Below are 15,010 nucleotides of genomic sequence, written 5' to 3'. Positions count from 1 at the left end.
GCATCTAAAAAGTCTCATGCATTTTACCATTTGTGGCTATGTGTTCCTTTTCTCGTCCCATTTTAAATGAATTGCATGGGTGGCCTATTAAAGTCATCAATTCAATAGACAATCACTAATTTACCTATTTTGACAATTTTCCAAGATGTTCAGTTCCAGTGGCTTGATTTCATATGCACAACAATTCAAAACAACAAAAGCAATTGGGTGTTCTAATACATTTGCATACTACTGTACATCCCTGTCAAAGGATGAAAACACAATATTGATGTAAACACCAAATGACAATGTCACTACTATGTGAAATTGAATCGCAGTTCCTCAGTGTGACAGTTGTAGGAGCACCTCACTATATCCCCCTTGCTGAGGATTTCATCTACAGCATGTATGATAATGGTGTTTTGCAACATCCATTACAGGCAAGAAAACAACTTTGTCCTTTTGCATGTGATTTTAATCGCGACAGGATCCAGCTGGAGTGAGACTTACCTGCAAGGTGCGGACCTGCACCCTGTTGGGCTCCACAGTGTATATATTCTCTTCATGCACAGCAACAGCCTGTGACTCACAGGGGAACGAGCCTGTGTGTAGAGCAGAAACCACAGCTCAGACAGAGAGGCGAGGGCATTCAATCCAGTGCAGAGATTGTACCACTCCGAAAACAACACACACATGTGTCTGAATGAGTTCATTAGTTATCAAAGTACAGATTTCTGCTATTACACCTTTTCTACATTAAAAAAAACAATCATTATATCTCATTTCAAGTGATCTTTTATACCAGATCATCAGCCCAAACCTGTATTAGAATTTTTGGCTGATGCGTAGTAACTTTGTCTTTTGTTTGTCTACTATTTTGAGGGGATTTAGATGATTAAAAGCCATGCAAGCGTCACCATTGCTTTTTTAATTATCTAATAAAGTAAATGCCCTCTTACTCACCCAAATGTGGAAGACAAGACAGGATCAACTGTGCTAACCATATAAACAGAATACAAAGCAACATGGATACTACAGTATATTGAACAGAAATATGTCCATAAATCATTCAAAATTCAGAGAGTAAACTATAATCTGTGTAATAAGAGTAATCCATGTACAATAAAGATGCATTTGCTGACTTGTCTTGTACCCTGGACTTGGTTTGTGAGGTGTCTGCGCTCACCTGTGTTGCGTAGTATTGCTCCAGACGGCTCAAACACAGTGACCTGCTTCCCATTCCACACGGTAACTGTGTCCTACAAAGAGGGGAGAGACAGGCAATAGTAATGAGCTATAAACAGCCATTCAATTCACTGCAGTTATTACCATTATTACTCACAAAGGCACAAGTTCCAATGTGTGGTCGGTAAAATATCCCCAAAACCCTTTATTTTCCAACACATGCAGACATAATTCTGCCTATTGCAATTACGTGTGAAAGCTTGTGAATCTTATAAATACTGAGCAACTTTCTGATTGCTGTTATTATTGCAATAATAATACTAGGAATCATATCCTCCCATACTTCTTCAAGTGTAGACAGAGCCGGTATCAGGGGGTTACCTTGGTGACACAGACTCCCTTGATGTGCATGTCAGTGCGCAGGCTGTGCTGGATTCCTGTGCTGAAGTAGCTCAGGCACAGCTGGTTGGGGTTGAGCTGCACTGCTGCCACCTGTTGGCTGAAGTGGGAAGACATGACGTGTTCGCAGAGGATCAGCACTGTGCTGGCGGTGATCACAGCCAACAGGTTCATACTGGAGCCCCACTGAAGAGAGAGAGCTGGGATTGAGTCACATAGTACAGAACTCCATCTATGCTCAGCTTTACTCAATTTGCAATACACCAGGTGAATCTGACAAGCTTTAGGAAATAAAGTGAATAGAACTCAATACTGGAGCAACAGTGGAAGCTATACATGTATGCTCTTTAGCGTATTTAAGAATGCTCTGCAACTTTTACTAAAGTTTCATTACTTTCTATTGCACTGCACTCTCCTTTTGTGATGGGTTTGAATAGGTACTTTGCTACGGACTTCTTTGTACACAAAGGAATCAAAAACATAAAACTATACTGAAACAGGGTAACAGAATCATTTGATGATGCTGCTGTGTTCAAGGTCACATTTGTGCACAGTTGTGTTTAAATTAAAGTAAACCCCTATACCCAGATTGTAGGTATAGTCTGGGAATCCTGTCTGATTGTCTGAAACCACCCCAGCAGTCATGGTGGTTGTACCTGAAGCTGAATGATGGTCCCTTCCAACTCTGCAGGAGTCTGCAGTTTCCACTGGCCCCTCCCTTCCATCTTCTGATTGGACACAGCCACCTTCCGCCACATTGCGATTCGTCCCCGGCTAGTCCCTGCTGCTAGGATACCTGGGGAGACCAATTACAAAACAGTGTTACTCAATTTATAGTGCTGAAGCCAAGAAGCCACCTTGTCCCTGTCCCTCTGTAACACTGGTTGTTTACAGTTACTTTAAAGATGCAGTACACCCCCGTTTAATTTTATATAGAGAATCATAGATGGTAACTATATGTATTTAGAGAGAGAGCAATATTGGTTTAACACATAGTAGAGATACTAGTATCAACGTGAATTACGTAGTGGAAAGCTAAATATTGAGATGTACAGTTTATATAGTGATAAGGCTTGATCACTTCATTGTGAAATGCAGGGGATAATAAAATACAACAGACAGATTGCAGTGAAACAGTATTGCACTCACCTTTAGCACTGCAGTAGGAGATACAGTTTAAAGTCTCCCCCGTCTCAAAGCCCAGGTGTTCATCCAGAGACAGCACATAGTTATCGTCTCTCTCCAGGTCCCAAAGTCTAAAACATACTTGGACATTCAGATCACACAGCTTCTTTACCCAGATCAATCTGGGCTCATCCGAGAGGTCAACTTTAACTACAGCTTACCTGCATGCCATAAAACTACTTTAAACTACTTTAAAAGAAAATACATAAAAAATAAACATTTCAGAGTAACCTGAATTAACCAGTCGCCAATTGGATTACACACTTGTGGCTATATCACTATGTTGATATCAATCCATTTTTATGAACGATTATTAATCGCCTTGAGAAACGGAATATTGATTGCTGCATCGGCAGATAATTATAATACAAGTTAAACAGTTTGTTATTTATGACTGGGTTAAAACAGCACCTTAATCTATAGCACCTTAAAATGCCATGCAATGCTATTTTTGACAATTGTGTCTGGTTTACTTACAGTAAATGTGTATACTGTAAAAGTAAAGCTATTTCCAAGTTGTATTTAGTAAATAAAAAAATTGGAACTATGAACTTATTGAAGTAAATCGGGTGATAATCACAATTCAGATGGTTATTGATAACAGTGTTTCTGAACTCATACCTGACCACTTTCTCCCCTGTGGCGGTGATCAACAGCCCCTTCTCTCCCCAGGCGATGTCAGCGCTCTGGCCACTCTTCCCACTCAGCTTCACCTGCAAACACACCAAACACAAATAACGCTTCATCCCATCTGAATTCTACAGGTCTTTTTTAAAAGTGTCAACAAGTATAAACCAAATAAAATACAAGTCAACAGTGCAAGCATTCGAATACTGGAACAAAAACTGATTGAAATGTATTTGGTAGCAAAAAAGTCCATGTATGTATTCATGCATATAATATAATTTATAAATCATGATATCAAAAAGATATCATGCAAAGGAAACAATGCATAAATTACATCTACAATAAATAACGCATTCTAGTGGACTAAACAGTGTTTCTCCTCTTCTTTATGAAGTAATTTCATGTTGAACCATGTTTATTTTACTCCTGTTAAATATGGCACAACGGTACAAATTGTCTTTTGTTTTCCAGCAAATTAAAAATGTAAGAATATTTCAATACTGTTTACATTTTGAAAGACTCAAATGAAAAGCCCATGTGCATCCCAGCACTATTGAACATTGTATTGAACATGACTGGTTAAATGAATGTTTACAGAAAATGTACTACTGTATTACTACTCTGCCTTAAAATGGCAAGGTTCCCACCTTGACAAGTTCCTGTGTGGCCCCTCCTGGCCCTACACTGTACTGGGACAGCAGCAGGGTCTCTGTGATCACTACCAGCACCTCCCGCCCCTGCAGGTACAAAAGCTTCTGAACAGGACTGTCAGCAAGCAGCACCTGGGAGCTCTTCCCTTTCTCATCCACATAGTGCACACTGCCTGAAGAGGGGAAGGGAGGAGAGACACAGACGGTGACTGAGGAGCAGGGTTCACATACAAACACCTTACAGTGCACAAAACAACCACAACCAGACCTACTATAATGGCTGCAGAGCACTGGAACTGGCAGAAGCAAGTACTGCATTTTGAAATATCAGATTAAGAACACTACGGGCCAATTTTTATGGTCTTTTCACTAAAATGCAATTTGCACCATTTGTGTAGGAACAAACAAATCAGAAGTTAACTTAAGGGCCCTTAATTTGCTTTCCATTCACACAAATGTTTAAAAACACAGGTTTCCCTATAAAATACATATTTTTGCTATATTTGTACTGTAATGTAGTTATATTTAAAAATCGAACGATGTGTTTTAGCATAGGGGTGTCACTACGTTAGACTAGAGAAAGAGCTGCGGGCCCCTCCCCTGCCCTACCATCTGCAGTGCTGATGAAGAAGGTCATGCCCTCCTGGGGTCCCAGCTTGAGCGGCCCTCCCTTCCCAGCCTTCCTCCAGTTGAACATGTCCAGAGCGTTCTCATCCCCGCTCACCGCAGCGCGAGCCAGCTGCACTAGGTCACTGCACAGGGAGAGACACAGAAACACTGGGGTCTGTTTCAATCTGCTAAACATAAACTGAATGCCAACTACCTCCATTGTAAAAGAAGAACACCTCAAAGTAGCAGGTCCTTTTGCTCAATGTTATTTGAAAAAATAACTGGAGCAGCTTTTATGACAAGAATGCTGAATTGGGAATTCTGTTTTAGTAACATGGCCTCCATTTTAATCAATTTTCAAAATGAAACATTTAAGCAAAACAAAAAAAGCACACTGACATTACTTTTAAACTGATAAAAATGTAAATCAGGAATATTATCCCTTAAGAACAATATTGTTGGACTAGCTCGGAGCAGAGACTTTATTTTCCTAACAGTGGATTGGAACCATTCCGGTCATGTTGTTCTGTTCTGCCAAGACATTTCTCAGCAGAACAGAATAACAGCTACAGTTCTATGGCCTTGCAATATACTTATATAAATATCCAAAATAACATTTGAGCAGATTTGGAAATACACATGCACCCATTTTATATCCCCTCGCCTAATATCATGCCCCATTTATTATCACGATTTTTCAGAAACAATTCACCATGCACCATAGGTTCTTTGAACAATTACCTCTCTTAATATCATCTCACAAACCTGCTTATTGTCACGTTTTGTGCAGCCTGTTTCCATACACATCTTCAAATGCATGTTAAAAGCATTACTTTTATTTATTTATTTATTTATTTATTTATTTATTTATTTTTTTAAAGATTCCCCAATTTGGTTATGCCCAATCATTGTGTTTTACTGAACTGTAGAATTTCAGGACAGATCGTACCAACTGTAATATTATATTATGGTTTACTGCGAAGGCTGGTATTGCTTTGAGGTGAATACCCCGGAAATGCTCTATCAATCGTAACATAACACTAACATGGTCGATTCGCACAGGAGTAAAAAGACACAGGACGCCCGAGTTTTAAATTTTACAGACGGTCCCGATGTCCTGTACAATAATCACAGGCCCTCTGAGAAAATTATGTAGTATAAAAAGAAATTGATGTTTCGGACATATTAACTTTCACCGATGTCCGAAAGCACCTGTTTATGTGGTGATTTCTAGTCCTGTGCTAATCAGGCTTTAGATTACACTTAGTTACTGGTACACCTGGTACACCATTTCTTTTCCCGTAATGATGGACTCTGCCCAGTCCATCAAACACTAGATATGTGTTTGACTGCTTTTTTGGTTTTTTTATTGAAGTGTGCTTAGGCGGGTTGAGAAGCAAACAGCTCAGGTCAGAGCTTACATTGGTTGGGACTGGGGTTTACAGTGTCGGAGGTGGCTGACATTTTTTCCTCTCCTACATCGTTGAATAATCAATTTCGAGGGGGGGGGTTTCAAACCCCTAAAACCACCCCCCTAGCTTCGTCACTGCCAGCACCCTAAATGCTGGTTCATACAATGGAGCGCCCGTCTGCGATTTCTAGTGACTCCAGTCATGCAACTGTCTGTCGATCTAAGGGAGAGCGGATGCCAGTTTCATTTTTCTCAACTCCAGCTCGCATTGCATGACTGCTTCACAGTGGCTGTAAGACTGAAGAATGAACCAGCTTTCCTAACCTTTTTTTGTTGTATTTAGTGATGTTAATAAGACAATAAGTAAACTTGGGAGCAAACACTAGTGAGACTAATTGTCAAAGGTTCGGTGTATTTACTTCCATAGCAATTTTGATATTTAAAAAAGCTCCCCTCTAATATGGTGAGACCATCACCAATCTTCCAAAGAGTCCCTGTTTCCATCTGACTCTGGTACTCACTCTCCAGGCTGTGCAGGTCTAAACACACAGTGAGTCAAGTGCATTCCGTAGTCATGTCTTAGAAGTGGAGCTCCCTGCAGCCGGCCTCGAGGATCAGCTTTCCACACTGCCAGGACTCCCAGCTGCATGAATATACAAAAATGTACACAAAGGAGTTGACACCCCGACACCCTGTACCATACATCTTGTAGCTAAAAAATGCATTCAGCCAGTAACATGCTTTGAACAGGTAAGATTGATGGAATTATTTTGTTAGTTATAATCACTTTATTAAAAGTTGGTTTATACTGTCTCTCTAGCATTGCGACAGTCTGACTGTCCAATTCAACTCAATCATTTGCACGACTGTCTCCTGGTGGTTGCAAGACTGAACCAGCATTTAGACACAGCCATGTGTAGAAAGAAAAAGGTAACACAGTAAATTAATGTGCATGATTAAAGCAGGTCCGCTCGGCGCCACACTTGCCCTGTCCCCGGTGAGAAGACGACTGCCGTTGCTGCTCCACTCCAGCAGGGAGATGTCAGCACTGTGGGTGGCTGGCAGGGAGGTCTGCTCTCCATCCGGCTGGTTCAGCAGCAGCACCTCACCGGTCTCCCAGCCCACTGCCAGGACCTGCTTGCTGGGGTGCCAGCGGAGCACCTTGGGCTGGAACGGACGCTCCACATGGGAATTACCAACATGTTCACCCTGCAACAGTGTGGAAATGATGAGGACGCAATCATTAACCCCAGCCTCAGGCTATGTACAGTATTATTTACCTTGTGGATTCAATAGTTACTTAACCTATTAATATTGTAAGTTGTTTAATGTATTATAACTTTAAAACACCTCTATGTTAAGGTACCATCTGGTGCCATTATCAAAACAGAAACTGAAATACAGAAAATTTGTGTGTTATGAATATGGCCTTTTTCTTATCCATTCAGAATATACCACAAGGAAAAAGTATTTATACATAAATTTCTAAACTATTGTTATAATTCAGTTAACCCAAATCATAAATAATATGTATTCAAATGACCAGAAACAGCAGTGCTGCACACACCTACTAATCCAGATTTGTAGCTGTTAGGACACCAGCTCCACAGTACACCAGTCTGCTCAGAGCCCTGGTTTTTTGTCTAAAACTAAAACCCACCTGCTGGAGGTAGAGATCAACGCTGCCACCTGTGGATGGACTGATGGACGCTACCGCCAGCACAGGTTGGGAAGAGTGCCAGGTAATCTGACTGGGAGAGCCAGCGGAATCAGAAGACTCAATACGGTGATCGAAATACACCGCCATAATCACAGTGGGGTACGCCTGTTAAATAAATAAACGTTATGCATCTTTTTACATCGAGATCAGCACAAAAAACAACAACGGGCTGTATTCGTAAAGTATTGCAGTCCGAATCAACATTTACTGTCTTGTAAATGATTTATTAATACAGCCTATATATGAAATAAAATTTGACTAAATGTTGTATTTTCTAAAAACATCCTCCTTGTTGTTAAAGGGTCTTCCACATTTGTGAGTGAATCTGCATCCCGACCTTCAAAGAATTCTGAATAATCATCTGGATTTTGTACTTCAAATGATGCATTGTCGTGCTTTTTTTTTTTTTTTTTTTTTCGTAAAATGTATTTTAAAATGATTGCAACATTCAATTAAATTGATTGTAACATTCAATTACATGTTTTTTTTAACTAAATATCAGTATGTCATAATGTACATGTTATTAATTTTAGTTTACAATGCATGCTTGATTATTATTATTATTATTATTATTATTATTATTATTATTATTATTATTATTATTTATTTCTTAGCAGACGCCCTTATCCAGGGCGACTTACAATCGTAAGCAAATACATTTCAAGTGTTACAATACAAGGAATACAATAATGTGATGGTGTGTTTATCATCAATGCTGTACATTGCATAATGGAAAACTGTATTTTAAAATCATAATCTTACAAGTATGTACTAGTGGTACAGTAGTACATTCCTGACGTTTTTTGTCATTACATATTCTGCAATGTGCAGTTTAAAACCAGAACCCGAACGAAGAAACAACTGAAAACAATGTCACCAACTTAGCAGCTGTAAATAGATTTTTAAACATGGGTATGAGGCTACACACTTTTGAAACGTCAGTAGCATTATTTAAAAAAAATAATAATAATAAATAAATAAATAAATAAACAGTGCTAACTTAGCTAAATACAAACCGAGCATTACATCTCTACATACAATATAGTTGTGTTTTAAAGAATAAAACACACCAGTTTCTAGGTTACCCGTTAATATGCAAAATGTTATGCTAATGCAATAAGATAATCAGCATTTTACAGCTTGATTGAGCTCGCAATTATTGTCTGTGTACGTTTTTCAAAAAAGACGATTTGTCCCATATGCAGTCAACGGCTTAGTGCACTGCTAATCACTCTAACCCGGGGCCCGGCGGCCTTCTCTACGGTGCAACCCGAGTTATCTTTCCATACAGGACACATTTCAATAAAAGCTTTTTCTAAATAATTTTGAATTTACCTGGGTGTACCTGTTTTTCCTATAGTTCGAACTGTGTCTGTGATAGTGTCAGGGGGAAGTAGCTGGTCCTGGTATCTCTTTCTCTCTGTATTAGTCGAGAGAAGCAGCGTCTCTTCTTGTTACCCCGACAACAAAGATGCCCTCGCAGTCGGGAGGGGGAGGTGTTACGAATAATCACGAAATGAGCCGAGCAAAGCGTCATTCCGAGTCTGAGCCAAAGATAAAGCAATATATAAACAGTTCATCGTTGTTTATTCACGTTATTTGTTATTATTTAATTAATTCTACATTACTTTTGTAATAAATACATTATTACTTGTATACAACTGACATTACCGTCCCAACTCTGCACGTATGGTCATCAGTTACACACCCTAAACTGAACTGCTTTTCATGCATGCACCTGACTGGAGAGGACAGTGTGGACATCCTTGTCTGTGTTCGGGTTACAGTTTTGAGTCAAAGGTCAGCGGATTAATGAGATTTTTAATAGTCAGTAGTCTACTGAAATGCATAGATTTATTACGACAAATTATATCATTTAGAGATATCTCAAATTGCATGTTAAGATATCTTTAAATATTTAGAGATAAATGTAAATCATTTCCAGATAACTTTAACTTAATTTGAGATATCTGTAAATAAACAATTTTGAAGATATCTTCATTTCTTTTTGAGATATTTAAAAATGAAATAGAGATATCTCAGATTGATTTACAGCAATCTTAAATAATGTTTTGCTAGCATGATACTTGAGATTTCTCAAAATGACTTCCTGCTCATTTAGAGGTATCTGTAAATCATTTAAAATATACTGTATCGAAATTAACAGGAAGACATTTCAACATATGCTCAGTGTTTTCAATGGCCTTCCTGTCCACCTAGAGATATCTCTAAATGAACAGGAAGCTATTTCAAGATCTCAAAATGATTTAGAGATATCTCTAAATGAACAGGAAGCTATTTCAAGATCTCAAAATGATTTAGAGATATCTCTAAATGAACAGGAAGCTATTTCAAGATCTCAAAATGATTTAGAGATATCGCTAAATGACTAGGAAGCTATTTCAAGATCTCAAAATGATTTAGAGATATCGCTAAATGACCAGGAAGTTATTTTGTGATATCTTAAAATTAATTTGAGATATATTTAAATAGACAGGAAGTCATTTAGAGATATCTTAAAATGTATCTTAAATATCTGAAAAAATATTTAAAGATATAGTTCAAAAGCATTTTGAGATACCTTAAAATGATTTAAAGATATCTGAAAATGCATGTTAGATATCTCATTTAAAGCTCCATTTAAACATATCTGGAAATAATTTTCAAGTATCTCAGAATGTATTTTAGATATCTTAAAATGATTTAAAGATATCTTCAAATTTTTAGATATCTGGAAATGATTTAGGGATATCTTCCAATATTTAGATATATCACTAACACTTTAAAATAAGTGTCTGTACATGATGTACAAATGTGTTAGTTACATTGGAATTACAGACACTTAAAGTGTTACTGATATGTCTATAAATGAATTTGAGATATATTTAAATAATTTATTGGGGGGGCAGGACATACTGCCTGTAAGTACTGTTTTGTTTATGTGTTTGTGGTGGTGGTTGGCGGGGATAGGGTTAATTTGTATCGCTGCTAAATACATGTGAGAATGAGGCTGTTCCCAAATTAGATATTGCTGCTAATTGGGAACAGCCACATGCTATAAAAGAAAGGCACACCCCTGTGTTGATATTCAGCTAACTATAATAGTTTTTACTTGGGTGAGTATTTTCTTTTGTTATTTGTGTTTTGCGTAATTGTCTTGTTTAATCCTTTATTTTGCTCTGTGAGCCTTATTTTGTGTTATTTTTTTAATAAATACGTGCTCTGGTGCATAAAACTGCAACCTACCATCTCTGACCTTCTTGTTTATCTTCCTCCCCCGGCGCCATCTTGTCACAACATCAATAAATCAATCACCACATTGCACACGTTCTCAATTAAATAATTAAAGAAAACCATTAGTTAACATGTGGCTGTGTAAAGGCAGCCATCTTGGCCCCAGGCTGTTCCTCTATGCCTAGGTCAAGATGGCTGGACGCCACGCCACGCCACGCCACGCCACGCCACGCCACGCGCCACGCGCCACGCGCCACGCGCCACGCACGCACGCACGCACGCACGCACGCACGCAGATAATGGAATCCCATGACACCCAATTTAAAACAGGTCTGATGAAAAAGACTGCTACTGACAACACTAACTCAGAAGTAAAGCATGAATCACTGAAATGATTGCACTTTTTACCTAAAGGAAGAGGAGGGTCAGTTCTTTGAAAACTAAAGTTATGCCTCAGCAGTCTGGTTTTAGCTGACGTCATTTGCAACAGTTGTGGGTGAGGCTCTAAAGGGACATTTGGGAGTGTCTTCTTTAGGTATTGGAACAGCATTACACAGTCTGTGAACACAGAGAGAGAGCAGCAAGCAAGAGTCAGGAAGCTGGAATCAGTACATTGCTTGTGTCGGGGCATTCCAGTGGGAAAATAAGGTAACAGCTGAATTATTAATATCTGATATGTTTTAATTTTTAAGTAATGTACTTGTCTGTTTGATTTGGCTTCTGAATGGGTACAAAAAAGGTAAAGTTTAGTTATAAAAAATGATATTAAACAAACACAAAAATTAAAGTTCATGAAAAGTGTTTTAAATGCTTATGAAAAAAGCTATGCTGTCTTTTAATGTGTTTCAATTAGAATGTTTTCTATCTATGTCTCAGGAAGAAAGCAAATGCCCTATCCGATTTTAAAAGTAGTCTTTACAATTTTTAAATAGTTTGAAAACAGCTGTCTGTACTTTCTGAAGAATGTTGTCTCTTTGACCACTCCCATCACAGACCACAATGTAACACCTGGACTACCTAATGTTACTTTAGATAAGTTAGTCCAAGATTAGTGTGGACCGGGGTCTGTGAAACCAGCCCAGAGTCTTGTAAAACTGTTTCTTAAAATTAAGGTTTCAGAGTGTCACTATGTTTTGATTGAATGCCCAAAGCTAGACACAGAGAGTGGGGTTTTTTTCAGAGATATTGGAGGAAATTATATTAGAGATGCTTGTTCTTCTGTCTGATCTCTTTATCTTTGTTTCTATTTCCAGGGAACTATAACAAAACCATGGCAACCGCAGATCCCCAGCTTTCTGAGTTGATTGAAGAAGAGTTTCTAAAGTGTAAGATCTGCTTTGAGCTGTACAAGTCTCCCCGGATCCTGCCCTGCCTGCACTCCTACTGTGAGCAGTGTCTGGAGAAGCTGTTGGAGAAAGGGAAAGGCACTATCTACTGCCCTGAGTGCCGAACAGAGACACGTGTTCAGGGCAGCATCAGAAACATCAAAACCAACTTCTTTATAAACGGCCTTCTGGACCTGTTTGAATCCAAGAGGAACAAGGAGGCGGTCTGCTCTGTGTGTGTGTCCTTAAAGCAGAGCCCTGAGGCTGCCTCGTCCCGCTGCCTCGACTGTGCTGACTTCCTGTGCCGTTCCTGCGCCGAGGGCCACCGCTGCTCCAAGCTCACCCTCTCCCACACAGTGGTGAGCCTGCAGGACTACACTGCGGGGGGGTATGATGAAGAGGCCCGGCTCAGGCAGGAGCAGCACTGCCGCAGCCACCAGGACACACTGAGGTTTTACTGCAACACCTGCTCCACACCCATCTGCAGGGACTGTCGCATGCTGGAGCACTTTTCACACCACATCCTGGTCATGGCTGATGCTGTCAAAGCCAGGAAGCCACAGGTAGAGGGTCTGATCAGCAGCTTGGACAACAACATAAAAAGCATTGGCCAGCAAGAAGAGGCTGTGGACTCCATGATAGGACAGCTAAAGGAATCCCAAAGCACTATCCAGGACTGTGTCTCAAAGTATGTCTCTGTGCTTGTAGAACAGCTCTATGCTCAAAGGGATTCTATTTGTAAAGAACTATCAGATTTTGTTCAACAACAGGAGAAGAGCTACCTGAGCATTAAGCAGGCTCTCCACAATCACATGGACTCTGCTCAGAGCACCAAGGACTTCTCCAGGACGGTCATGGAAATGGGGAAAGATTATGAAATTCTCCAGCTGGAAGGCATGATTCAGAGTCACATTAAAAGACTTCAGGATCTCAACATCCCAGCAGCTGAAGGGAAAATGCCACATCTGGTAATAAATAAAGATCTCAACAAAGTTATGCTGGATCTGGGAAAGCTCAAGTTAGGCTTTATACCTTGTTGCAAGAGACCAGAGGAGCAGAACACTACATTCAGCAAACAAGAATCTCAAGCAGTGTCTCCGGGAGCTTCTGTTTGCAATTCTGGACAGAAAAGCAGTCCAAACTTAAAAGACAAGCCAGTACTGTTACATGTACCTCTTAGCCACACAGTTGTTAGGCCAATAGGAGCACAGTTACCTCATGATCTCTTAATTCAGCCAATAGGAGCACGGACACTGCCTTATTTTTTCCAAGGAGCAGGACTGCAGATGCCTCGTATTCTCCCAATTTGGCCAATAAGTAGCCCATGTGTTGGTCAAACAGGAGGACAGGTACCTTTTATTTACCCAATGGTTAGTCCATTAACAGTACAGAGGCCTGTTTTTCACACACAATTTAAAAAGCAAACTAAGTCTAAGAAGAATACATGAGTGAGTCTGCTCAGTGATAATACAGTGAGCAGTAAATACATTTAGCAACTCAAAATAAATTGGACTGAAATCTTCAGGATTAAGAAACGTATATAGTGGGAGAGATCATCAATGTGTGGGTGTCTGCAGGTTCTGGTAAATGTGTTTGCTCCAGAAAAAACCCAACTGTATAAATGGGTAATTGTATGTAAATAAATAAATAATGTGTAAAAAATAATGTAATTGTATGTAAAAATAATGTGATATCTTGTAACAATTGTAAGTCGCCCTGGATAAGGGTGTCTGTTAAGAAATCAATTAATAATAATGTGAACTAGATGCAAAGAAATAGAGTCCTTTTCTTCAGATATTAGTTTATTTTATTCACTATGGTCGGGTCATTAAAAAGTATGATTCCTGTTTTTCACAAAGGCCCAATGTTTAATCACTATGACAGCAAACTTACATTGTAGTCTTCAAAAGGTGCTCTACTGAAAGAATAAGGAAGCAAGGCACCTCCCTTACTATTTATGATGTTGGCAGTCCTTCTGAGGGTTCTGGGTTCTGGTGCGCCAATACTGAGCTACTATATTGTTTCTCTAAATCTGCCTTGAGCTTGTCTGGAGAATCCTTTCATTCCATTTCAATCATGTGACAACTTGACCTTTCAAAGTTGACGAGCTGACTTCGATTTCCCAGACAAGCTCTAAGCAAACCAAAGCCAGGTCAAGCAAAATACGTTACAATTAAATCTTGAGCTACTTACTTGTTAAAAATAAAAAAAGCAATATAAAATAATCTCAAAAAGCTGCGAAGGATCATTCATTGTGCAGACTTTGCAGATGAGCTTTAGTTGGAAAATAGCAAGAGAGGAGCAAAACGCAGCCTATGTGTTGCCATAAGCAGTTGGTAAGTGGGAATTACAAAGAATATGTTAGGACTGAGGAATGAAGCTAGCGGAGAGAGGCAGACCAGACCAGGTGTATCCAGACACTGGGCTGAGCCGCTTCTTCCCAGGAAAGGTCTGCTCATATACCATGTCGCATATAGGACTGCTACACTGCATCACACTAGATAAATGTGTTAATGGAACTGTGTGTTTGGGATCTCATCATGATTTTAATCCTGATATGAAGTAGTGCTGGAGTTGAGCCCCTGATGTATATGGGCAGGGAATTCAAAAAAACATTTTCATACTTTTTATTTATGTATCCAGGAATAAAACATTGAGATTGATCTGACCAATACATTTATTATAT

The 15,010-nt window shown here is 39.3% G+C and overlaps 2 protein-coding genes across 4 annotated transcripts in view; one reads left to right on the top strand and one right to left on the bottom strand.

Moving 5' to 3' along the window:
- Positions 1 to 9,345, bottom strand: part of LOC117417919 (intraflagellar transport protein 140 homolog) — a 40,185-nt gene extending 30,840 nt beyond the window's left edge. Inside the window, exons 1-12 of one of the 3 annotated variants that reach the window (XM_059035645.1) lie at positions 9,101 to 9,345; positions 7,706 to 7,870; positions 7,033 to 7,254; positions 6,567 to 6,688; positions 4,635 to 4,777; positions 4,023 to 4,198; positions 3,370 to 3,461; positions 2,713 to 2,819; positions 2,220 to 2,359; positions 1,546 to 1,749; positions 1,166 to 1,238; positions 490 to 581 (exon numbers count right to left, since the gene is read on the bottom strand). In XM_059035645.1, the coding sequence (XP_058891628.1) occupies positions 490 to 581; positions 1,166 to 1,238; positions 1,546 to 1,749; positions 2,220 to 2,359; positions 2,713 to 2,819; positions 3,370 to 3,461; positions 4,023 to 4,198; positions 4,635 to 4,777; positions 6,567 to 6,688; positions 7,033 to 7,254; positions 7,706 to 7,852 (1,518 nt within the window). In that variant the 5' untranslated portion in view covers positions 7,853 to 7,870; positions 9,101 to 9,345. The remainder of the gene's footprint in view (positions 1 to 489; positions 582 to 1,165; positions 1,239 to 1,545; positions 1,750 to 2,219; positions 2,360 to 2,712; positions 2,820 to 3,369; positions 3,462 to 4,022; positions 4,199 to 4,634; positions 4,778 to 6,566; positions 6,689 to 7,032; positions 7,255 to 7,705; positions 7,871 to 9,100) is intronic. The other 2 variants (XM_059035646.1, XM_034030326.3) reach the window with 2 other exon arrangements.
- Positions 9,346 to 11,174: 1,829 nt separating this feature from the next.
- On the top strand, positions 11,175 to 14,979 carry LOC131740199 (E3 ubiquitin-protein ligase TRIM56-like). The gene is made up of 2 exons (XM_059035644.1): positions 11,175 to 11,647; positions 12,253 to 14,979. Exon 2 carries the CDS (start codon positions 12,270 to 12,272, stop codon positions 13,770 to 13,772), a length of 1,503 nt encoding a protein of 500 aa, XP_058891627.1. The 5' UTR covers positions 11,175 to 11,647; positions 12,253 to 12,269; the 3' UTR covers positions 13,773 to 14,979.
- The last annotated feature ends 31 nt before the right edge of the window (positions 14,980 to 15,010 follow it).

Source organism: Acipenser ruthenus, chromosome 13 (assembly GCF_902713425.1).
Source record: "Acipenser ruthenus chromosome 13, fAciRut3.2 maternal haplotype, whole genome shotgun sequence".
Taxonomy (NCBI): Eukaryota; Metazoa; Chordata; class Actinopteri; order Acipenseriformes; family Acipenseridae; genus Acipenser; species Acipenser ruthenus.
This window is presented reverse-complemented; position numbering and strand designations above follow the sequence as displayed.